General features: G+C 44.3%; 1 protein-coding gene across 1 annotated transcript in view; it reads right to left on the bottom strand.

Moving 5' to 3' along the window:
* Positions 1–24,090, bottom strand: part of ADAMTS20 (ADAM metallopeptidase with thrombospondin type 1 motif 20) — a 266,796-nt gene extending 242,706 nt beyond the window's left edge. Inside the window, exons 1-2 of the mRNA XM_073573240.1 lie at positions 23,584–24,090; positions 4,749–5,104 (exon numbers count right to left, since the gene is read on the bottom strand). Coding sequence (XP_073429341.1) covers positions 4,749–5,104; positions 23,584–23,674 — 447 coding nt within the window. The 5' untranslated portion in view covers positions 23,675–24,090. The remainder of the gene's footprint in view (positions 1–4,748; positions 5,105–23,583) is intronic.
* Positions 24,091–26,537: the final 2,447 nt, after the last annotated feature.

Genomic DNA, 26,537 nt, shown 5'->3' with positions numbered 1-26,537 from the left:
CTGTATTAGCGCTGATCCTAGGCCAGGACCTGATACAGGCCCAGCAGGGCCTGCAGGAGCAGGTTGGCGCAATCGATTAGATCGGCGATCGTGCCAACCACAGGGCACAGCTGCTGTCACTCTGTGACTCCTCTGTGCCCTGCTGATGAAGTGGTCATGACTTGACTTGGAATCGGAGCAGTGAGTTCCGATCCTAGGCGGTTGCCATGGTCACCTGGCAGAGCAGGGATTGGTGGATCGATGTTATCATTCGATCCCACCAATGACAGGTCACAGCAGCGATGTGATCGCTCTGTGACCTGTCCCTGACCTGACTGTGACCTGTATGACAGCTCTTCAGGGGGTCCTCACACTAGCTGAGGATTCCCTAGAGAGCGGTCATACATCTGGATCTCCTGGTGTGCTGGGTATTGTGGTGCCACAGCAGCTTGTAGCATCACAATACCTGCTAAAGAAAGAAAAACCCTACAAATGTAAGCATTGCCTGATCCCCCGATCCCTGCTCAATCTAGCTTCACCCCCCCAATCTAGCTTCATCCCCCCATCTAGCTTCATCTCCCCTTACCCCCTCTTTTTACCCCCCTCCACCCCCCCTTTGCACCCACTCCGTGCACACATTTAGCAGCCGCCGAGCGTTGATTAGTGACGCAGTTCACCAATCAACACTCGTGCTTGCTTTTTTTTCCTCAGCCCCCTTTGCGCCAGCTCCGTATACGCATTCCACAGCCGCCAAACTTTGATAAGTGACATAGTTCACTCATTCAGAGCTTGAGCCTGCTGATTTCCTTTTTTTTCACCCCCCTTTGCATCAACCGGACTACAAGCGTAAGTGCTAATCCCTGTCCGATCTCTCTTCATCCCCCCCTTCCCGCTTTTTACCCCCCTCAATCACCCTTTGCGCCGCCTACGTGCGCATTTAGCAGCCCCCTTTGCGCCAATTCCATATTCGCATCCCACAGCCGCCAAACTGTGATAAGTGACATAGTTCACTTATCATAGCTTGTGCCTGCTGATTTCCTTTTTTTTTTTCACCTTCCCTTTGCGCCACCTAACTACAAGCCTAAGTGCTAATCCCTGATCCCTGTCTGATCTCTCTTCATCCCCCCTTCCCCCGACGTGTGCCTAAACAGTTTTTTCCCACATGTGGGGTACCAGCGTACTCAGGACAAATTGGACAATGACTTTTGGGGTCCAATTTCTCCTGGTACCCTTGGGAAAATTAAAAATTGGGGACTAAAAGATCGTTTATGTGGAAACAAAATAGGATTTTATATTTTCATGCCCAGGCATTATAAGCTTTAGCGAAACACTTGGGGCTTCAAAGTGCTCACCACACATCTAGATAAGTTCCTTTGGGGGTCTAGCTTCTAAAATGGGGTCGTTTGTCGGGGGTTTCCACTGTTTAGGTACATCAGGGGCTCTGCAAACGGAACATGACGTCCGCAGACCATTCCATCAAAGTCTGCATTACAAAACGTCATTACTTCCCTTTCGATCCCTGACGTGTGCCCAAACAGTAGTTTTCATCCATATGTGGGGTATGAGCGTACTCAGGACAAATTGGACAACAACTTCTGGGGTCCAATTTCTCCTGTTACCCTTGGGAAAATTAAAAATTGGGGACTAAGAAATCATTTTTGTGGAAAAAAAAGTTATTTTTTTTTTACACCCGGGCATTATAAGCTTTAGCGAAAGACTTGGGGGTTCAAAGTGCTCACCACACATCTAGATAAGTTCCTTAGGGGGTCTAGTTTCCAAAATGGGGTCACTTGTGGGGGGTTTCCACTGTTTAGGTACATCATGGGCTCTCCAAACGGAACATGGCGTCCGATTTCAATTTCAGCCAATTTTAGGTTGAAAATGTCAAACAGCGCTCTTTCCCTTCCGAGGCCTGCCGTGTGCCCAAACAGTGTTTCTCCCCCACATATGGGGTATCAGCGCACTCAGGACAAATTGGACAACGACTTTTGGGGTCCAATTTCTCCTGTTACTCTTGGGAAAATAACAAATTGGGGACTAAACCATCATGTTTGCGGAAAAAATATGATTTTTTATTTTTACGCCCGGGCGTTATAAACTTCTGTGAAGCCCTTGGGGGTTCATAGTGCTCATCACACATCTAGATAAGTTCCTTAGGGGGTCTCGTTTCCAAAATGGGGTCACTTGTGGGGGGTTTCCACTGTTTAGGTACATCATAGGCTCTGCAAATGGAACATGGCGTCCAATCTCAATTTCAGCCAATTTTAGGTTGAAAAAGTCAAACGACGCACCTTCCCTTCTGAGCCCTGCCATGTGCCCAAACAGTGGTTCCTCCCCACATATAGGGTATCAGCGTTTTCAGGACAAATTGGACAATAACTTTTGGGGTCCAATTTCTTCTGTTACCCTTGGGAAAATAAAAAAAATTGTTGCTAAAAGATCAAAATGAGAAATCGCTGGTCAACTTTTAACCCTTATAACTTGCTAATAAAAAAAAATTTTGTTTCCAAAATTGTGCTGATGTAAAGTAGATATGTGGGAAATGTTATTTAGTAACTATTTTGTGTCACATATTTCTCTATTTTAAGGGTATAAAAATTCAAAGTTTGAAAATAGCAAAATGTTCAAAATTTTCGCCACATTTCCATTTTTTTTCAGAAATAAACACCAGTTACAGCGAAGAAATGTTACCACTAAAGTGAAGTACAATATGTCACGAGAAAACATTCTCAGAATCGCCTAGATCCGTCGAAGCGTTCCAGAGTTATGACCTCATAAAGGGACATTGGTCAGAATTGTAAAAAATGTTCCGGTCATTAACGTGCAAACCACCCTTGGGGGTTAGGCCGGGGTCACACTGGCAAGGAATATGGCCAAGTGAGAGGCTCTAAAAGCACGCATTAGACACGGACCAATGATTCTCTATGGGGTCACTCGCACCAGCCGTATATTTCTCATCCGTATTCTAGGCTCCGTGCCAATCGCAGCATGCTGCGATTGTCAGCGTACTACGCCCGTAGTACGCCAATGCAAGTCTATGGGTGCGCAAAAAATACGGATTACACACGGACCACACATGTGACTTGCGAGAAATACGCACCCAGTGTCTTTTAGCAAAGCCGCAATTCAGTGCGCTATACAGTAAACTCAGACAGTTTTAATAAAGAAACGAAATAATAGATATAGACACATAGAATGCATATATATATATATATATATATATATGCATTCTATGTGTCTATATCTATTCTTTGGTTTCTGTTAGAAACCCTGCCATAGGGCTCCATTAAATGTCCATTTTGCAAGGCGGCGAGAAAATCTCACCATACGGATGCCATACGGATTACATACGGATGCTTAAATGCGCAAAATACGCGACCACACCTTGATTACGGATGACATACGGAGCACTGTTTAGGGGCCATTCATCCATATTACGCATGTAAAATACTGACCGTATTTTGCGTCGGTTAGTGTGACCCTGGCCGAAGACCTAAATACTGGTGCACTCAAAAATACATTGAAGGAAACTGAAGTTGAGTTGGGCCAAATTTTGCAATTTTTTAAAAAGTTGCAATTGATGAATCAAGCAAACCATTGGGACGGGTTAAACTATGCCCACAAAGCAAAAAGAAAAAACCCACATAAAGTAGACTTTAAAAAAAAAAAAGCAAAAAATAGTAGTGATGAACGAACGTGCTCAAATATCGTGTTATCCTTGCACGCTCGGGTGTTATCCGAGTATCTGGGAGGGCTCGAATGTGTTTGAGTCCCTGCAGCTGCATGAATTGCGGATGTTAGAAAACTGCATAAGGCTATGTGCACACGCTGCGGTTTTTGCTGCGGATCCGCTGAGGATCTGCAGCAGTTCTGCAGACAGTGTACAGTAGCATGTAAATCTATGGGATTTACTTTCTGCTGTGCACATGCTGCGGATTTTTAACTGCGGAAAAGCTGCGGTTTTGAATCCGCAGAAAGAATTGACATGTCAATTCTTTCTGCGGATTCTGCTGCGGTTTGCCACCTCCTCCATTGTTCAGGTGTCAAACCGCAGGCCAATAATTTTACCTGCAGTTCCACAGATACAAATCCGCAGACTGAACCGCAGCGTGTGCACATAGCCTAACAAAGGCAGGGATTGCCTGTTTGCTAGGCAATCCCCACATGTGTTGTGGCTGTTAGACAGCCGCAAAACATGCAGCCGCAGGGGCTCAAACATATTATCCGAGCAAGCCCAACATACTCGGATAATACTGGAGCGTGCAAGGATAATCACAGATTATCTGGTCAAGGTTCGCTCATCACTAAAAAATAGACTAATGAATTGGGTGCAAACAAAAAAGGCACAAAACTTGACAAAAAAAATAGGATTAAAAGCAATATAGAATCGGGACCATAGTGTAATTCCTTCTACAGTCTCTCGGCACTAAGCAGGGAGATCTGGCAAATTATCAGCTTTCTGTAAGGTAGGGAAATAGTAAGAAATCTTTCTTCGTTTTAAAATTCATAACAGATGGACCAGTCATTGGGGTATGTAGTTGGAACTTTTTGTCATTAAAGGTTAATTGGCTTGAAAATTTTAAAAAACACTAATGATGATTATGCAATTTCAGATTTTGTGACTGTCAAGTTATTTTGTTGTCAAAAGATAATAAAAAGTGTTCCATACGTTTAGAGTGGAAAACACTCTTGCATTTGGACAATTAGACAATCTATATCAATAATATTTTATGGCTCATTAAAACAAAAAGAAAGTTTTATAAACTTACCATACCACCACAGAGACTTAAGATAGCCGAATGTGTCTCCAGACCGTTGACGTGCCCACTGTGGAAACAATGCTTGAAGTCGGAGAAGTCAAATTGGACATGGCTTTGGTTTCCAATATGGATAACATTGTAAGAATCCGCAATAAAGCTTGCATCATTGGTAAGGTTAAAATGGAAGAGCTGGCCATAGGCAGCAATGTGATAATAAGTCCTGTTCAGGACAGGATGTAAAGTTTCAGGTTCTAGACTCCTTTTCTTTCTTCTGAAATGTTGGTTAGAAGGGAACACTTGGCCAAAATGATTCACTCGAGATGGTATGACAATCTCATATGATGAAAGTGTTTTCACGAAACTTGCTGCAAAATAACACAATGAATTAGAATTGTTCTATCACAAAACTACTCTATAACTAATGTATGAGGAGATGTAATCCACCAGAAAGGAAGCCACTCTTCCCATTTATTACACCAATACGCTGTAAAGGATCAAATGAGCATAAATATATGAAGGCTTTAAAAGTTTTCAGTAGCCACATTAATGTGTTTTATATTTTTTGGTTCAAGGTACAGTATACTGCAGTAGGTACAATTAGATCTTTTAAGTCATTGTAATTTTGGTCATTAGAATCCAATATAAACCTCTCCAGAATAACCAGTTGTGCATAAATCTACCATTTCATAGGGTTGAGCATTCGCTATTTCTCCAGACCTGCTGGCTAAATATGAAAGACGCTGTGATCGTAATATGGTAATATATTATAATTCTAAATATAATATGGTAGACGCCCTTGATATACATAACCTTACCTGTAATTAACCTATGTTCAGATACATGTGAAGTGCCTCTCACTTAAACTTTAAGGCTATGTGCATACGTTGCACCATTTCAGCTGAAAAAACACACATTTTTTGACTATGTGCCCACGATGAGGCTATAGCAGTGTTTTGGACACAGCATATTTTCGCTACATCCAAAACACTGTTTTCTAATCATGCAGGCACATCCGCATGTGTTCAATGAACCACGCGGATTTACTACATCTAGCGAATGGCTTTTTGCGAGACTAGCATCTCCGTTGCAAAATAGAGTCCAAGGGGAGAAAAAAAGGATTCCAAAGCATTTCAGGGAACATTCAGTTCCCCTTTGTCAGACTAGACCCTGACGAAGGGGAACCGAGTATTCCCCAAAACACAGCGTCTCTTTTGTCTCCCCTCGGACTCTGTATTTTGTGACATCACACTTCATTTCCAGTACCGCTGTCCACCTCTGTGTTTGGTATCCAGGGACCCTACTGGCTGGAGCGCCCCATGGCTCTACAGACGCAACTTCCTCCTCATGGCATTACCTTCTCTTCAGCCTGCTCCTCCGGGTCTTTTGGACTCCGTGAACATGGCTTCCTCCTGCAGCTACTTGCATGTGCTACTCGCTGCCAGCCTCACAGAGAAAACCCAGTGAGTATCATGCCCGTCACACAACCTAACGCTGCATAATTTCTAGAGATGCCTTTTCTATGTGGAGCGCAGTGTAAACGTTTATTTTGAGTGCCCGCAGCCCCAATGACTTTTTGCAAATAGGACTATAGTTTTTATTAACACTGTCTGCCAATTTTCGATGTTGGACTAATTTGTGAATCTTAATTGATTAAGTCTATTCCATGTTAGCAGATATCTTAACAAATCTCTTTTTAGTAGTACACAAATTTATCTTTTGTTTAACAATACTTCATTTCTTGTTAGGTCAAAAATGGTCAGGTAAGTTCTTTTTAGAAGATTGGGTTCTTTTCAAACTTGTAGAAGTTAGAGGATGCTCAATACCCTAAAGGTTTGCACATCAAGCTGTTTTTACATAGAAATGAATATATTCATTCTTATGAGCATTTACTGACTGCTTCTTCCTGCTAAATCCACAGTAAAAAGACATTCTGTGCACATATCCTAATGGAGATATGGAAAAACTGCACTCACTCTGCTGTTTCAGTGTGCACCAGGTAGGTTAATAATGCTATTAACCTGAAGTTTAACCCCATAAATGCAGGTTAATTGCAATTTCTCTTTTGACAGGTTCCCTTTAACAAGTTCAAATTGAGATGAGTCAAATTTTTATATTTATATATTTGGAATGTTACACAAGTTTTAGCATTTTAGCTATTTATCAAAACATATTCAAGATACAGTCATATAATCAATATGGGCTTAAATTGCAGGCTCTCAGCTTTAACCCCTTCACGACCTTTGACGTACTCAGTACGTCCTGGTTGGGAAGAGCTTCCCACCATGGACATACTTAATACCTCCAGGCGATTTTTCGCACACAGCAGCAGTGCTTGTGCGATCACCGCCGGTATTAAGCTAATATCATAGCTGACACCCAGCACTCATTGCCAAGAGCGGAGCCCGCACAGCTCCTGGCAGTTTAACTCCCTTAATGCTGCGATTGATATTGATCACAGCATTTAAAAGACAGGCTGAATGAGAGACCCCCCTCTGCCCTCTGATCGGCGCCCCCGCAGCATCATCGCTGGGGCCCGATCATTGCCATGGTCACTTGATGTTGTCATGATGACATCCTCAGGTTATGACTAAGGGTCCCGTTTCACATAGCGAGGCACCAGCGATCCCGACAACGATACAACCTGGTAAGGATCACTGGTGCGTCGCTACATGGTTGCTAGTAAGCTGCCAAACAGTCAGATCTCTTCAACGACGCAACAATACGGCGATCCGAATAACGACCTCGGCGGTTGTTGGTATCTTGTCACACAGCAGCTTTTCTGACGACTCACGCCTGCGTCCGAGTTCTGCGTCATCAACAAGGTCGCTCGTCGGCATCAAACACAGCGATGTATGCTAGCCAGCGGGACGCCACCGATGAAAAAGTGGCCAAGGACATTCACGCACGATCAGCGATATCCAGCGGGGGGGCCGGTCACCACTATGTGTCACATGTAGCGAGATTGCTGGCGAGATCGCTGTTGCGTCACAAAATCTGAGACGTTTCGCTATGTGAGACAAGGTCTTAAGGGGAACATTTGTCCCTGAAACACGTAAACCGGTGTCTGGGACCTCTGCTATTTATGCCATCTTTTCTACTTTCAGTTGTCTATGCTTTTATATGAAGATTTTGGAATAAAATTCATTGGAGTGCAACCTCTTGGTGTTGGATTTTTTTACTACTTGTTGGATTTTCCTGGGATGGCAGTCATGCACAGAGTCGTCAGGTGAGATGAAAAAGACTTTTTTATTTACAGAGCCACTCCTTAGTTGCCGTGGCTGTGTGTTTCAGGTCACTGTCATGTTGGAAGACCCAACCACGACCCATCTTCAATTATCTTACTGAGGGAAGGAGGTTGTCGGCCAAAATTTCGAGATACATGATCCCATCCATCCTCCCTTCAATACGGTGCAGTTGTACTGTCCCCTTTATAGAAAAGCACCCCTCCCAAAGTATGATGTTCCCCCCACCATGCTTCAAGGTTGCGACAGTGTTCTTGGGGCTTTTTCTTCCTCCAAACACGGTGAGTGGAGTGGATACCAAAAAGTCATATTTTGGTCTCATATTAACCTTAACACATGACGTTCACTCATGCCTCCTCTGCGTCATCCAGATGGTCATTGGCGAACTTCAAACGAGCCTGGACACATGCTGACATGAGCAGTGGGACCTTGAGTGCCCTGCAGAATTTTAATCCATGACGGCGTAGTGTGTTACTAACGGAAATGTTTGAGAATGTGGTCCCAGCTCTCTTAAGGACATTGACCAGGTCCTCCCTTGTAGTTGTGGGCTGATTCCGGGCCTTTCTCAGAATCATTCTCATCTCACAAGGCGAGATCTTACATGGACCCCCAAACCGAGAAAGATTGATAGCCATCTTGTGTTTCTTCCATATTCTAATAATTGTGTCAACAGTTGTTGCCTTATAACCTAGTTGCTTGCCTATTGTCCTGTAACCCATCCCAGCCTTTTGCAGGTCTACAATTTTGTTCCTTGGGTCCTTAGACAGCTCTTTGATCTTGGCCATGGTGTCTTTTATACAGATAGCAAGTTCAAATAGGTGCAATTAATACAGGTAATGAGTGCAGAGTAGGAGGACTTCTTAAACAAAAACTAATAGGTCTTTGACAGCCAGAATTCTTGCTGGTTGGTAGGTGAGCAAGTACTTATTTCAAGCAATAAAATGCAACTTAATTTTTTCAAAATCACAGTAAAAAGTCACAATGTCTCACAATTGAAGTGTGCCTACAATAAAAATGACAGATTCTCCTTCTTCTTTGTAGGTGGGAAAACTTGCAAATCCTCAGAAGTTTCAAATAATTCTTTTCCGCACTGTATGTTATCCGAGAAATCTGCTTCTTTCTTCTCATGAACTGATCTTTCACTCTCAATTCGAGCGTAAAATATGTAAAATCTATATTTAGTGAAGACAAAATGTTCACATTACTGAGACAGAGAATGAAAGTTGGTGCTCATAAAGTTCTGTGTAGTGGAGAGTGAAATGGGAGGATTTAGAAGCAGAAAGAAGACATTGTGCTGCAAGTTCTCCTGAAACCACAGGTACTGTTCTCTAAAAAACTATTGCCATCTCCGATCTCAGTTATAACCTGTGAATTGAGAATGAATTTTCAATCAGTCCAGGTGGAGAAAGAAGCAGATATGCCTAATTATTATTATTATTATTATGCATTTTATAGCGCCATTTATTCCATGACGCTTTCCATCTGAAAAGGGGCAAATATAGACAAGTACAATAAACATGAGCAATACAAGACGTACAGAAGGAGAGAGGACCCTGCCCCCGAGGGCTCTCAGTCTACAGAGGATGGGTAAGGATACACTAGGAGAGGGTAGAGTTGGTCATGACGCTGTTCAGCAGACTGAGGACCACTGCAGGTTGTAGGCTAATAAGATATTAAAACAATGGCTACTTTTGTCTTACAAAGTATCTATATGTAGTAATAATAATAATAATAATAATAATAATAATATTTAATTATAGTGCCAACATATTCCGCAGCGTTTACAGTTTAACAGTCTCAAACACAAGTCATAAGTAACAACATTAACAACAATACAATAATTAAAGCAAAATAAAATGACCCTGCTCATGAGAGATTACAATCTAGAATGAGGTGGGGGGGATACAAAGTACAGGAGTATGATGTATTTACAATGAAGGTCCAGCCATCATAAGGGGGTGGGAGATAGATAGAGATAGTGAATGGGCTACACACACTTAAGCCCCTGTCTCACATAGCGAGATCGCTGAAGCGTCACCGATTTCTTTGCGCAACAGCGACCTCGCCTGCGATCTCGCTACATGTGACACATAGCGGCGACCGGCCCCCCTGCTGGATATCGCTGATCATGCTCAAATGTCCTGGGCCATTTTTTCCATTGTCGTTGTCCCGCTGGCCAGCGTGCATCGCTGTGTTTGACCTCGACGAGCGACCTCGTTGGCGACGCAGAACTCATGGACGCAGGCTGGAATCGCTGGTGCGTCACTAAGTGAAACGGGACCCTTACACATAAAATGATTTTGATTAGAGAACATGATAGGCCGCTCTGAACAAATGAGTTTTGAGGGAGCATCTAAAACTGTGTAAGTTGTGGACAGTCCTAATTTCTTGGGGTAAAGCATTCCAGAGGATCGTCGCAACGCGGGAGAAGTCTTGGAGTCAGGAGTGGGAGGTACGGATTAGCGCAGAGGTTAGTCGAAAGTCGTTTACAGAGCTCAGCGATCGGTACTTTACTGTTATCTAAACAGCTTCTATGTTTTGTTTCTATAGCACTTGAAATATCTTTGCAAAATTGTATTTAAAAACTCAATTACAGTACATATTTAAGCAAGCATTGAGGTCATGTCAGAATTTTCCACAGCTCAGCTATGGCATCAGTAAAGGTGTCAGCAACAGACAGCAAGCACTGATTTGACATGCAGCGGAAGTTCAATGGAGGTCATAATACAATGTTTCACTGTCTGAACTCACAGATAGATATATATATATATATATATATATATATATATATATATATATAGTAAGGTAGCGCTGTCACTCGGGTAGGGGATACTCGCTTGGCAGCCAATAAATCACATCTGGCACAGGTTTCTTAACATAACTCCAACAGTCCATGCGGTTTATTAGGCATCATAAACCAGGAACAGCAACAGAAAGCTCATATAAACAGCATAGCATCTATGACAGAGCTTCACTCTGCTTATCCTGTGGTCACACAGGTTGTGCAATGTCCAGTACACAGGCTTTTTAGCCTCACCGATATCTCACCCCGTCAGGGTTTACCTCATGGCTGCTTCTCAGTGCAGACATTCATTCCCTCCAGGGAACTCTCACACACGTCTCACATGTACAGGAAGGGAGACCCATCTTCCAGCGAGACCTTCCACAATGGACCAACCGGGTCCCAGCATTCACTCATGTGACCTACCTTGGCCACCTTATATGGTCCGTAGCGACGCCCCCCGGGTCACATGGCTATGACTTCATCACAGGTCCTTCAATCATACACACATATACTTTACTATGGGCGTTTTTAAACACACACCCCTGGGTGGATTTGTAGATGATTGATGAATCATCTGAAGGCTTCTCCCTGACACATTGGAACGAAAGATCAGCTCTGCTGATCAGCACATAAGCAAGCCTTCATCTCAAGGCCACCCACCTTGAGATACATTACGATCATTCAGCATCCTACTCCTATCAGGACACTGGAAATGCTTATACGCCTGTCCTGGGACACCCACACAACGCCCCCTAGCGGACACAGTGGTCACTACACCACATACCTCCCCTGTTGTGAATTCACTTTCTGGCTTTCCTCTGGTTACTAGTGAAGGTAGTGGAGCTAGTTATATTGACAGAGGGGTCGCAAGTTCTCTTTCTGGGCTCCCTCTTGTGGTTAATGGAGGTAATGGAGCTGATCTGATTAACAGAGGCTTGCCACCTGTTAATGAGGAGGACAATTGGAGATCTGGGGTTTCTGACTGGATATAAGACAGCCGAATCCCTCTATCCCTGCTGGTGATTTTTTCCTGCCTCCTGAGGTGTTAGTTTCCAGCTCAGTCCCTGCATGCTCAGCTAAGTGTTCTTTTGCCATTGTTCACATTTTGATCTGGTTTTGTCTATTTCAGTTTTGTGTGGTCAGCCAGTTCCGGCTGGGGCTGTGCTGAATCTCTATCCATATGTTACTGCTTGTGCCAGTTTGTTTTTTGTCCCTTATTAGATTGGCCTCTTTTTGCTCTGCTTTCAGAATATACCAGAGTGCTGATATAGTGGGCGAAGTCGTGCGACTTCCGTATTTTTCTGTCAGATGTGTTGGACATTTTTTGCAGGGTTTTTTGCGTGATTGTAGACAGTGGCTTTCCTTTTCTGTCCTGTCTAGTTAGTGTGGGCCCCATCGTTTCCTCAGTCTATTTTCCTATCTGCGTTTGTGTTTTCATCTTGTCTCTTTGTCTACAATATATGCTGGGGGGCTATCTATTCCTTTGGGGTCTGCTCTGGGGCAGTTTAGATTTCCCCTTTCTTGCTTTAGGCTTATTTAGCTCTCTGGCTGTGTTGAGGCATCTAGGATAATAAATAATAATAATCTTTATTTTTATATAGCGCTAACATATTCCGCAGCGCTTTATAGTTTGCACACATTTTCATCACTGTCCCCGATGGGGCTCACAATCTAAATTCCCTATCAGTATGTCTTTGGAGTGTGGGAGGAAACCGGAGTACCTGGAGGAAACCCACGCAAACACGGGGAGAACATACAAACTCCTTGCAGATGTTGTCCTTGGTGCTAACCACTGAGCCACCGTGCTGCCCATAATCATCGTAGGCACACTCCACGGCTACTGCTAGTTGTGTGGATAGGATCAGGGCTCTGCAATCCGCTTAGTTACCAACCTCTCTGGTTTTCTGTGGCTTAGCTTGGTCTTGCTTTCCTCCTCGGTGACCCAATCATAACACTCCCCCCTCTGTTCAAACTTGTGAGGTTGAACACACATTACCCCGGGATCTCGCGACCGGGCACCCATGTCACCTTGCCCAACAGGTCGAGAGAACCATCTCTGTCTATTTCGTCTGTCATATGGCCTCATCTCTACGTTAGGCCTCCTCCGCCCCCAGCGGTCAGAATATCAGCCTTGATCTTTGGCCCTCCAGTCACAGTCTGTCTGCGTCATCAGACACTGCTTAGTCACCACACTCCTACAGTGCGTTCCGTCAACTCCTTTTTTATCTATGCATCTGGTAACAAATCGTACATCACCATGTCTAAGTTTGCTTTTCAGTACATTAACCTCATGGTTCATTGCATCTGTTGTCTCTGTAGCATCCTCCAGTTCACGCTGTAATCTACAGTGCAATGTATCAGCACGTTGAGCCTCTTTCTCTGCTTCTCCCACCTGGCGCTTCAGCTGTTTCAGACACACATTATTTCCCTCTGCCAGGTCTTTGTACTGCTCAGAATTACGCCTTTCATCATCCATTCGCATTAGTACATCCTTCAGTTTTTTCTCTGTACGCCGTACTTGTTTGCTTGCAGATTGTCGCTTTTTAGTTTCAGCATCAAGTTGTTCCTCCAGTTGGGCAATCTTTGCTTTTAAATCCTTATTCTGGCGATCTAACTGCTGACGGGCATTCTCGTTCTTCTGAGCATTACTACGTTCTGCCTTTAGATCAGCATTCATCTGGTCAACCTGAAGTGTGGCCTTTCTCAGCCTGTCATTGGCTAATTCAACGTTGCCTTGTTCTTCCTCCTATTCTTCTTCAAGCTGTGCAATGCGAGACTCTAGATGCCTCTTTTCTTCCAAAGCCAGAGCATCTTTACCACTGTTGTTGGCAATGACATCAGCCAGTTCATCTCTTTCCTCTGCAGCCGCAAGCTTCTCCTGCATATGGATCATCTCTGCTTCCATACTCTCCAGTTTCTTCCTGTCTTCACTCTGTTCATCACTCAGTCCTGGCCGCTGTAAGTCTTCGTCCCACTTCTCCCGCAGAAGACCTCTTATAGTTTCTGCGAGTACTCCTAACTCTTCTCTGAGGGACTTATTCAGACCTTGCCACGATGACAGGTGACCTTTGAGCTCGAAGACTTCTTGCTCTAGGTCATCTAGTCTGTGCTGCCTCTCTCTCTCTCAGAGCCACAGTCACCCCTAGAGTCTGAGTCACGCCGATCAAAGAGAACCCTCCAGTTACACTCTGACCATGTGTCCACTCCAGTCCTCTCATCTCCCAGCCCACCAACCGTCAGATCATGAGACGTCAGGTCCGTAAGTTGGGCAGATATACCCCTTCTTCCGGTCACTTCTACCACTGACCTGTCCACTTTAGCAGGCATCACCGTCACAATGTCTGCTAACCCAACAGTAGGAATGTCTCCATCCCCCTGCCATATACAATCAAACAAGACAAAGTCCCGGCCCCTCTCAAAGGAATGCACTAAGTTTGGTGGCATACTACCACCTTGGCACTTAACCCCCTTTGTCATCTCAATCACGACTCTGTCCACCGTATAGTTCACAATGACCCCATGTTCGCAGCGAACCCTGACGTTTTTCTCGGTCAGAGATAAAACGAGAGGAGTTCCTGTCAGAGTCACCTGACTCTTTGAGTCCAGCCTACCAGAGACTCCTTCCCAGTGCATCACGGTACACACCTGTGGCCTGTCGTTATCTGGAAAATACATGCCGCACTCCTCAAAAGACATACACACACTGTGGTTCCCCAGACATGTCCACTGAGGTACCCAGTGCTGCCCCTTTTGCAAACTCGACCCCTTCCTGGACCAGCATCCCAATTTGGGCCACCGCCTCCCTCTGGGATTCCACCCCTTTTTGGGTTACCACCCCAATTTGGGTCACCGCCCCCCTCTGGGACTCCACCCCCTTTTGGGCTACCACCCCGATTTGGGTCACCGCCCCCTTCTGGGACTCCACCCTCTTTTGGGCTACCACCCCGATTTGGGCCAACGCCCCCTTTCGGGATCTCCCCATGTCTGTTCTACAGGTCTTCTCAGACCACAGTTCACACAACACAGTTTATGTCTCTTTTATGATACCACACAAGTCCTTGCTGGCACCACCACAGCTCCTGCTGTCACCAATCTCCGACACCTCCGGCTGCCGTTCACACACAGCTGCTGGTGTCACCTTCGTAACCCCACCGAGTTACAGGAAGCCGCTTGTCCCCTTTTTAACCCCGCCGAGTTACAGCAAGCCGCTTGTCACCTTTGTAACCCCGCCGAGTTAAAGCAAGCGGCTTGTCACCTTCTTGACCCCCATTGAGCCACCGCAGGCTGACTTGAAAGGGAAAAGAAAAAAAAAAAAAACCACACATGCAATACAAAACTCACGTGCCCTGTCTGTGTGCTCTTCAGGATGTCTGTCTCCTCTCCTGGGACCCTCCAACACACAGGGCGCACCGGGTGCTATTCAGGGAGCCGACCCTCCTTCCAGGGTTTCCCAATACACCGGCCTCAACAGGTCCAGGGGCTCGGCGGGTGCTATTCAGGACATCCGTCTCCGCCTGAGACTGTCCAACACTTACGCCTCACCAGGTCCAAGGTCATACCACATGCTCCAGGGATCAGATTCTTCTCCCAGAACCTCCCAACACTGACCCTCCAGGACCTTTGCACACTGAACCCTCCAGGTACAGTCTCTCTCACTGACCCAGGTCAGTACAACACGAACACCTGTCCGTTACCTGTATTGGCCACACAGATCCTCGGTTACCTCTTCTCCACAGAGGCACCCTATAGCAATCACCAGTCTCTTTCTCTGACCCCGGTAAGCACATCACACAGCTTTCACGACCGTTAGCTGTCCTGGCTCAGCGTTGCCAACACTGCACCATGTGCTTTTGGAAACCATTGCCCTTAGCAACCGAATTTTGCAGTCCTCTTCCATTGCTCCTAGCAACAAGGCTACAACACTGCCCATAGCATTCTCCACCAATTGTAAGGTAGCGCTGTCATTCGGGTAGGGGATAGTCACTTGGCAGCCAATAAATCACATCTGGCACAGGTTTCTTAACATAACTCCAACAGTCCATGTGGTTTATTAGGCATCATAAACCAGGAACAGCAACAGAAAGCTCATATAAACAGCATAGCATCTATGACAGAGTTTCACTCTGCTTATCCTGTGGTCACACTGGTTGTGCAATGTCCAGTACACAGGCTATTCAGACACACAGATATCTCACCCCGTCAGGGTTTACCTCATGGCTGCTTCTCAGTGTAGACATTCATTCCCTCCAGGGAACTCTCTCACACGTCTCACGTGTACAGGAAGGCAGACCCATCTTCTAGCGGGACCTTCCACAATGGACCAACCGGGTCCCAACATTCACTCATGTGACCTACCCTGGCCACCTTATATGTTCTGTAGCCATGCCCCCGGGTGACATGGCTATGACCTCATCACAGGTCCTTCAATCATTCACATACATATACTTTACTATGGGCATTTTTAAACACACACCCCTGGGTGGATTTGTAGATGATTGATCCCGCCCGTCTCATCAATCATCTGAAGGCTTCTCCCTGACACATTGGAACGAAAGATCAGCTCTGCTGATCAGCACATAAGCAAGCCGGCATCTCGAGGCCACCCACCTTGAGATACATTACGATCATTCAGCATCCTACTCCTATCAGGACACTGGAAATGCTTATACGCCTGTCCTGGGACACAGCGGTCACTATACCATAATATATATATATACACACACACACACACACACAGTACAGACCAAAAGATTGGATACACCTCATTCAAAGAGTTTTCTTTATTTTCATGACTATGAAAATTGTAGATTCACTCTGAAGGCATCAAAACTATGAATTAACACTTGTGGAATTATATAATTAACAAAAAAGTGTGAAACAACTGAAAATATGTCTTATATTCTAGGTTCTTCAAATTAGCCACCTTTTGCTTTGATTACTGCTTTGCACTCTCTTGGCATTCTCTTGATGAGCTTCAAGAGGTAGTCACCGGAAATGGTCTTCCAACAGTCTTGAAGGAGTTCCAAGAGATGCTTAACACTTGCTGGCCCTTTTGCCTTCACTCTGCGGTCAAGCTCACCCCAAACCATCTCGATTGGGTTCAGGTCTGGTGACTGTGGAGGCCAGGTCATCTGGCGTAGCACCCCATCACTCTCCTTCTTGGTCAAATAGCCCTTACACAGCCTGGAGGTGTGTTTGGGGTCATTGTCCTGTTGAAAAAATAAATGATGGTCCAACTAAACGCAAACCGGATGGAATAGCATGCCGCTGCAAGATGCTGTGGTAGCCATGCTGGTTCAGTATGCCTTCAATTTTGAATAAATCCCCAACAATGTCACCAGCAAAGTACCCCCACACCATCACTCCTCCTCCTCCTCCTCCATGCTTCACGGTGTGAACCAGGCATGTAGAGTCCATTCGTTCACCTTTTCTGCGTCGCACAAAGACACGGTGGTCTCCTCTTAACAGTTGTTGTAGAGATGTGTCTGCTGCTAGAACTCTGTGTGGCATTGACCTGGTCTCTAATCTGAGCTGCTGTTAACCTGCAATTTCTGAGGCTGGTGACTCGGATGAACTTATCCTCGGCAGCAGAGGTGACTCTTGGACTTCCTTTCGTGGGGCGGTCCTCATGTGAGCCAGTTTCTTTGTAGAGCTTGATGGTTTTTGCCATTGCACTTTGGGACACTTTCAAAGTTTTCCCAATTTTTCGGACTGACTGACCTTCATTTCTTAAGGTAATGATGGCCACTCATTTTTCTTAGCTGATTTTTTCTTGCCATGATACAAATTCTAAGGCCGGGGTCACACTGGCGAGGAATACGGCCGAGTGAGAGGCGCTAAAAGCACGCAGTAGACACGGACCAATGATTCTCTATGGCGTCCCTCGCACCAGCCGTATATTTCTCATCCGTATTCTACGCTCCGTGCCAATCGCAGCATGCTGCGATTGTCCGCGCACTACGGCCGTAGTACGCCAATGCAAGTCTATGGGTGCACAAAAAATACGGATTACACACGGACCACACGTGACTTGCGAGAAATACGCACCCGGTGTCTTTTAGCAAAGCCGGCAATTCAGTCCGCGATACAGTAAACTCACACTGACAGTTTTAATAAAGAAACGAAAGACTAGATATAGACACATAGAATATATATATTCTATGTGTCTATATCTATTCTTTGGTTTGTGTTATAAAACCTGTCATAGGGCTCCATTATATGTCCATTTTGCAAGCCTGCGAGAAAATCTCGCCATATGGATTACATATGGATGCTTACATGCGCAAAATACGCGACCACACCTTGATTACGGATGAGATACGGAGCACTATTTAGGGGCCATTCATCCGTATTACGCATGTAAAATACTGACCGTATTTTGCGTTGGTTAGTGTGACCCCGGCCTAACAGTCTAGTCAGTAGGACTATCAGCTGTGTATCCACCAGACTTCTGCACAACACAACTGATGGTCCCAACCCCATTTATAAGGCAAGAAATCCCACTTATTAAATCAGACAGGGCATACCTGTGAAGTGAAAACCATTTCCGGTGATTACCTCTTGAAGCTCATCAAAAGACCAAGAGTGTGCAAAGCAGTAAACAAAGCAAAAGGTGGCTACTTTGAAGAACCTAGAATATAAGACATATTTTCATTTGTTTCACACTTTTTTGTTAATTATATAACTCCACATGTGTTAATTCATAGTTCTGATGCCTTCAGTGTGAATCTACAATTTTCATAGTCATGAAAATAAAGAAAACTCTTTGAATGAGAAGGTGTATCCAATCTTATACACAGTAACAAAAAAGTGTGAAACAACTGAAAATAATGATATAATTCCACATGTGTTAATTCATAGTTTTGATGCTTTCAGAGTGAATCTACAGTTTTCATAGTCATGAAAATAAAGAAAACTCCTTGAATGAGGTGTGTCCAAACTTTTGGTCTGTACTGTAATATATATATATTATATACACACACACACACGCACATACACACAGGTTATTAGTTGCAAAGGAGTTAAATTATTGTTATTAAAATTATATCACTGGGTCAGATTTATTAATACTATTTACTCCTTAGTCAGTGTAAACTTTGACTAGATAGTCTCTGTATGCACCGAGTTTATCACACTTTATATACATTATATGGCTATTGGCAGAACCATGCATCGTCCGATCGTTCTGCTGAAAGCCATGGTCTTTCGGTTGGATCACTCCTGGTCTTTCTAGGAGAAAGCTATAGACAGCTCTGCTGGCAGCTTTTTTTTTTTTTTCAGAAACTGGACATGATTAATCGACAGCTCCCACAATGAACAGTTTACTGGCATCCTCATACCCATCCTAGTGTCTGCCGACCCCTTCAATATCAGCTGTTGCAGACGACATTCTTTTATTGTATATGGCAAGCGAAAAAGAAAGAAATATGCAGCACTCACCAATATAGCTGAAAAACCTGCTCCACCTGGACCCGTAGAAGCGAGTAATCGCAAAACGGCCGTTGTCCGGCACCTCCCCCCTCTAGCATTCCTCTTACGTCCTCTGCATGTCCACATATCTATTGATGGAATTCATGTGAAATAAAGACGCACAGTTTTTCAGCTATATCAGTGAGTGCTGCATATTTCTTTCTTTTTCATTTTACATTGAAATATTCATGTTTTTTCATGCAAGCACCTCCGTTTTTTGACTGATATACCGCAATACTTCAGATAAATAGCTCCGTCTGTTAATGTGGCGACTTGTATGCCCTAGTTGGCCTTTCATCTGTTTGCTCTTTGCTGGGATTATTGTATATGGGCGCTTAACCACTTAATGATCGTTAATACGTCTTTTACTGACCTGAGATATAAGAGACTAGCATCCCCATACAAGTAACAATCCAGCAGCTGTTGGCTGTACACTATAGTTGACAACTTGCTGCATCAGCCACGATCGGTGTTGTCACCGTCCATATCTGTTTAACCCCTTAGATGCTGCTGCCAATACTGACTACTTCATATAAATGTTTAAAAGAGTGTTGCTTCTCCCTCTTTATCCCTATTGGCACCCTAAGATCATGATTGTGTGGTCCTGATGTTTGCCATGGCAATTCACTAGCAAATAGCGGCCTTAGGCCGGGGTCACACTAACCAACGCAAAATACGGTCAGTAGTTTACATGCGTAATACGGATGAATGGCCCCTAAACAGTGCTCCGTATGTCATCCGTAATCAAGGTGTGGTCGCGTATTTTGTGCATGTATGCATCCGTATGTAATCAGTATGGCATCCGTATGGCGAGATTTTCTCGCAGGCTTGCAAAATGGACATATAATGGAGCCCTATAGCAGGGTTTATAACACAAACCAAAGAATAGATATAGACACATAGAATGCATATATATAGATATATATATATATATATGTATTCTATGTGTCTAAATCTATTCTTTTGTTTCTTTATTAAAACTGTCAGTGTGATTTTACTGTATCGCGCACTGAATTGCCGGCTTTGCTAAAAGACACCGGGTGCGTATTTCTCGCAAGTCACATGTGTGGTCCGTGTGTAATCCGTATTTTTTGCGCACCCATAGACTTGCATTGGCGTACTACGGCCGTAGTACGCTGACAATCGCAGCATGCTGCGATTGGCACGGAGCGTAGAATACGGATGACAAATATACGGCTGGTGCGAGGGACCCCATAGAGAATCATTGGTCCGTGTCTAATGCGTGCTTTTAGCGCCTCTCACTCGGCCGTATTCCTCGCCAGTGTGACCCCGGCCTTAGGTGGTGAAAATCAACTTTTTCATTCCTATCATGCCACTTTGTATTAATTCCTGAAAAGCACCTGAAGGGTTAATAAACTGTCTGATAGCAGTTTTCAGTATGTCACGAGGTGTTGTTTTTAAAACAGTATAACTTTGGGGGTTTCCCAATATATAGGACCCCTAAAGTCACGTCAAATCTGGATAGGTCCCTAAAAAAATAATTTTGTAAATTTCCTTGAAAAAATGAAAAATTGCTGCTACATTTTTAAATCTCCTAAAATGCTAACAAAATAAAGTACAATTTTACAAATGGTGCTGATGTAGAGCAGACATGTGGGAATTATTATTTATTCATTTTTTGCTATGGTATGACTATCTGAATTAAAAGGATAATAATTCAAAGTTTGAAAATTGCTATTTTTTTTTAATTTCTCACATTTCTGATAATTTTTATAAAAATAACACAAAACATATCAACCTAAATTTACCATTATCATAAAGTATAATGTGTCACGAAAAAAACAATCTCAAAATCACTGGAATTTGTTGAAGCATTCCAGAGTTACTACCACATAAAGCGACATTGGTCAGATTTTTAAAATTTGGCTCTGTCACTAAGGGGTTAACTTTACACCATCTATACATTGGCTTACTTTGCACCAAAAGTTTGGTGCATAGTGTTTTAGTCCATGCCCCTATTGACAAGCCACATTGTTGTTTTTTTTTTAGTCAAGTGACAGTTGAGTGCCTGAAAAAACTAAAGCGAGACAAGGCATGGACACCAGTTTTTTGTTGCAAATTGCACCAAATTATGGCATATGTAGCTTAGTATTTCCATTACGGTGTTCTGGACTCTAAAGCACTACAATTATTATATATGATTCAAAAAAAAAAAAAAAAAAAAAAAAAAAAAGATGCGAGAATTTACAAAAGTTTTGGTGAATAATATGTAACATTTTACAGTTTGAGTGAAACTGCAAATCTAGTGGCAGTGATACAAAGGAAAAGTATAGGATTCCCACTGTTCCTCTTCCAATGATGCCCAATGATGTTAACATTTCCTTTTCTGATGGCATGAGATTCCTCAATCACTGGCTGCAGCAGTCACATACCTGTACAACAGAAATATGATGTACAGGAAGAGGTCTACCTACATTCGGTTCTGCCCATACAAAAAAGTGATCACTGCACCCAATCATTGTCCATAGCGGTAAAGTGTTCATTAATCTTGTGCAAGTGATTGGCTGCAACGGCTATATGCCTATCCTGCCGAACAAGGAAGCACTCACCGGTGGGGTACCAAGCCGCACTGGACAACACCTTTAAGTTATGGATTATTTCTGTCTGAAATTAAAACAAATTGTGCTGTGTGAAATCCTTAATATCCTTTTTAGTCCTTACTCAGTTATTCTTGTGTATTAAATGGATAACAGATGCTAGGTGAAAATCACTGATAACAGCTGTTAGTTTGTGAGCCAGCTTTTCCAAGGCCCTGAATGGTAGTCTTATGTAAATCCACTTTTGCTTAACATCTTTTTACACATTAGGAATCTGATTTTTCACCTAAATACTCGTGGGATCCTTTCATATCCAATGTTAGTAACTCATTACTTTATTCACATAAGAATCCAGCTGCTAACAGAATACAGAGGTGGCCAGTAACCTTGGAAACCAGCTGTACACTATAGAATTAAAAATCCATTTGCTCTTGAGAATTTTTAATAAGCCGCCAATTCCAAAACTTGCTGGTTTTTATAAGCACTTTGCAACTATTCCCATTTAATCAGACGAGACAAAACCTTTATGGATAGGCTAGATGACGACTCTGGTCACGTTCACATTGAGATCATGGTGACGCATTGAAACTTTTCACCTAATGATTGTCAATGAGGTCCTGTTTTGACCCATGACTGTCCAGTCACACATTTTGACCTTTGTTGAATTTTAGGTCAAAGCTCACAATTTACACCCAACTTTGTTTTCCTAGGTAAAAGCAGTTTTTTTAATGAAAAATCACAACACTAAAACATTTGCAAAACAACAAGTCGCAGAAATGTATTTTGGTCTGGTCTGAAAATTGTTTTATAGCCAGTTTTTTGAGTTAGGCCGGAGTCACACTTGCGAGTGCAATGCAAGAAACTCATGTGAGTCTCTTGCCTGAATACCCGGTATTGCTGCCGGCGGTTTGGACCAAAGCATTCAGCTGCACAGAAGTAGATGCAGCCGCACACTCTGGTCCCGAGTGGGTGATCGGTGGCAGTGCCGGGTACTGAAGCGAGAGACTCGCGCGAGTTTCTCCCATTGCACTTGCAAGTGTGACCCCAGCCTTAGGGCGCAGTCAGTCGGCCATATAAATCGGACTGTGCTCTTTTGACCCGAGCATGACAGCCACTAGTCACCCACGCCACTAGTCACCCACGCCACTAGTCACCCAATGTCATCAGTCATCCACACCACTGGTAACCCACGCCACTGGTCACCCAACGCAGTTGGTCACCCAAGCCAATGGTCCCCAACGCCACTGATCACCCATGCCACTGGTCAACTACCCCACTGGTCTTTCACGTCACTGGTCAACCATACCACTGGTCAACCACGCAGTCCCTCAAACCACTGGTCACCCACACCACTCTTTTTATGAGTGAATGACGCCACTTTTGGGCCACCCCACAGGAGCCCAGCCATTGGCATCCTCATATGAGTGGGGGCAGGGAATCACCTCAGAGGGCAAAATCATCAATGGATTTCTTTTGTCAGGACCAATCCCAGTATCCTGTTGGACACTAAAATATGGCCGAAAACTTGTTGTGGTACCCACTTGTACCGAACACAAGGCGGCATATGTCATTTTACGAGTACCAACAGTTATAGTTCCGTCAGCTGTCCGTCTGCACGACAAATGCCAGAATCTGACAAGAAGGAAAAGTTATAAAGTCCTGGGACATACAGAACCTGTGAGTAGTGTATCATTCACTGTCCCATACAAGTTCCTATACCCACAGAGTGGTGACTCCCATTCATTGCAGTACAGACCGATGCTGTCAGTCCGTGCTGTCAGTGACATTACCTTGCTTGGGGTGAAGCCGGCTTTCCCAGGAGCGTACGTGCAGGAAGCAGAGGTGACAGAGGAGCCCCGCCAGCCAGTGCGCCCCCAGCATGTTCCCGTGTGTGCGGCAGAGCAGGGGAAGCTCCTCTTCTGCCCTCACTTTCCTCCCGCCCTCCCTCGGTCGCTCTCCCCCAGCCCGCGCCCCTCGGTTCCCCTCACAAGTGCTGTGCGGACTGTGGCTGCCTCTCGTGCCCCTCACAGAAGTGTCTCCAGTGCCGCCGCCGCCAGCCTCGCATCGCTCCGTCCTTGTCCCTTCCTTGCAGTGGCTTCAGCTGGCACTGAGGACATGTGTGAAGCCGCGGCCCCGTGCCAGCAGCTCTGCTCCGCCGGCCTCTCTGACCAGCCCAGGACCCGACATCAAAGAGCAGAGCCCGCCTTCTGGCCAGCCCCTGACACAAGCCGACATCAGAGCTGGAAGGAAGCCTATCTATCATAGACTGCGAGCAGCTGCACCTCCCGGCCTCTCCGCGCCAGAAGCGGGAGTGATGGAAGCCACCTGAGAAGCCCCTCACATACCCTCCTCATACACAGAGGGGCACGACTGGCATGGAGAGAGGGCTACACTGTGGCGCTCAGTGGCCCACCTGACTCTGCATCAGCTCCCCACAAAATGGGGAAAGGGAGAAGTGGCCACAATATTTGTTTTTTGCAGTGAAACTGTTATTTTCTGGAAGATTTTAGGAAAAACCCTGTCTAGAGAACTGATAGAGTTCGGAAAATCACAACTGCACTACAGTACACAACCACACTACAAAACTGCACTACACAACCACACTACAGTACACAACCACACTACAGTACACAACCACACTACAGTACACAACCACACTACAGTACACAACCACACTACAGTACAAAAACCACACTACAGTACACAACCACACTACAGTACACAACCACACTACAGTACACAACCACACTACAGTACAAAAACCACACTACAGTACACAACCACACTACAGTACAAAAACCACACTACAGTACACAACCACACTACAAAACTGCACTACACAACCACACTACAGTACACAACCACACTACAGTACAAAAACCACACTACTGTACACAACCACACTACAGTACAAAAACCACACTACAGTACACAACCACACTACAGTACACAACCACACTACAGTACACAACCACACTACAGTACACAACCACACTACAGTACAAAAACCACACTACAGTACACAACCACACTACAGTACAAAAACCACACTACAGTACACAACCACACTACAAAACTGCACTACACAACCACACTACAGTACACAAGCACACTACAGTACAAAAACCACACTACTGTACACAACCACACTACAGTACAAAAACCACACTACAGTACACAACCACACTACAAAACTGCACTACACAACCACACTACAGTACACAACCACACTACAGTACACAACCACACTACAAAACTGCACTACACAACCACACTACAGTACACAACCACACTACAGTACACAACCACACTACAGTACAAAAACCACACTACAGTACACAACCACACTACAAAACTGCACTACACAACCACACTACAGTACACAACCATTACAGTACACAACCACACTACAAAACTGCACTACACAACCACACTACAGTACACAACCACACTACAGTACACAACCATTACAGTACACAACCACACTACAAAACTGCACTACACAACCACACTACAGTACACAACCACACTACAGTACACAACCACACTACAAAACTGCACTACAGTACACAACCACACTACAAAACTGCACTACACAACCACACTACAGTACACAACCACTACAGTACACAACCACACTACAGTACACAACCACACTACAGTACAAAAACCACACTACAGTACACAACCACACTACAGTACACAACCACACTACAAAACTGCACTACACAACCACACTACAGTACACAAGCATTACAGTACACAACCACACTACAAAACTGCACTACACAACCACACTACAGTACACAACCACACTACAGTACACAACCACACTACAGTACAAAAACCACACTACAGTACACAACCACACTACAAAACTGCACTACACAACCACACTACAGTACACAACCATTACAGTACACAACCACACTACAAAACTGCACTACACAACCACACTACAGTACACAACCACACTACAGTACACAACCATTACAGTACACAACCACACTACAGTACACAACCACACTACAGTACACAACCACACTACAGTACACAACCATTACAGTACACAACCACACTACAGTACACAACCACACTACAAAACTGCACTACACAACCACACTACAGTACACAACCACACTACAGTACACAACCACACTACAAAACTGCACTACAGTACACAACCACACTACAAAACTGCACTACACAACCACACTACAGTACACAACCACTACAGTACACAACCACACTACAGTACACAACCACACTACAGTACAAAAACCACACTACAGTACACAACCACACTACAGTACACAACCACACTACAAAACTGCACTACACAACCACACTACAGTACACAAGCATTACAGTACACAACCACACTACAAAACTGCACTACACAACCACACTACAGTACACAACCACACTACAGTACACAACCACACTACAGTACAAAAACCACACTACAGTACACAACCACACTACAAAACTGCACTACACAACCACACTACAGTACACAACCATTACAGTACACAACCACACTACAAAACTGCACTACACAACCACACTACAGTACACAACCACACTACAGTACACAACCATTACAGTACACAACCACACTACAGTACACAACCACACTACAGTACACAACCATTACAGTACACAACCACACTACAGTACACAACCACACTACAAAACTGCACTACACAACCACACTACAGTACACAACCACACTACAAAACTG

Source organism: Dendrobates tinctorius, unplaced genomic scaffold, assembly GCF_039654945.1.
Source record: "Dendrobates tinctorius isolate UK_male_01 unplaced genomic scaffold, ASM3965494v1 ptg000035l, whole genome shotgun sequence".
Taxonomy (NCBI): domain Eukaryota; kingdom Metazoa; phylum Chordata; class Amphibia; order Anura; family Dendrobatidae; genus Dendrobates; species Dendrobates tinctorius.
Note: the sequence above shows the minus strand (reverse complement) of the source record. Positions and strands in the feature narration are given on the sequence as shown.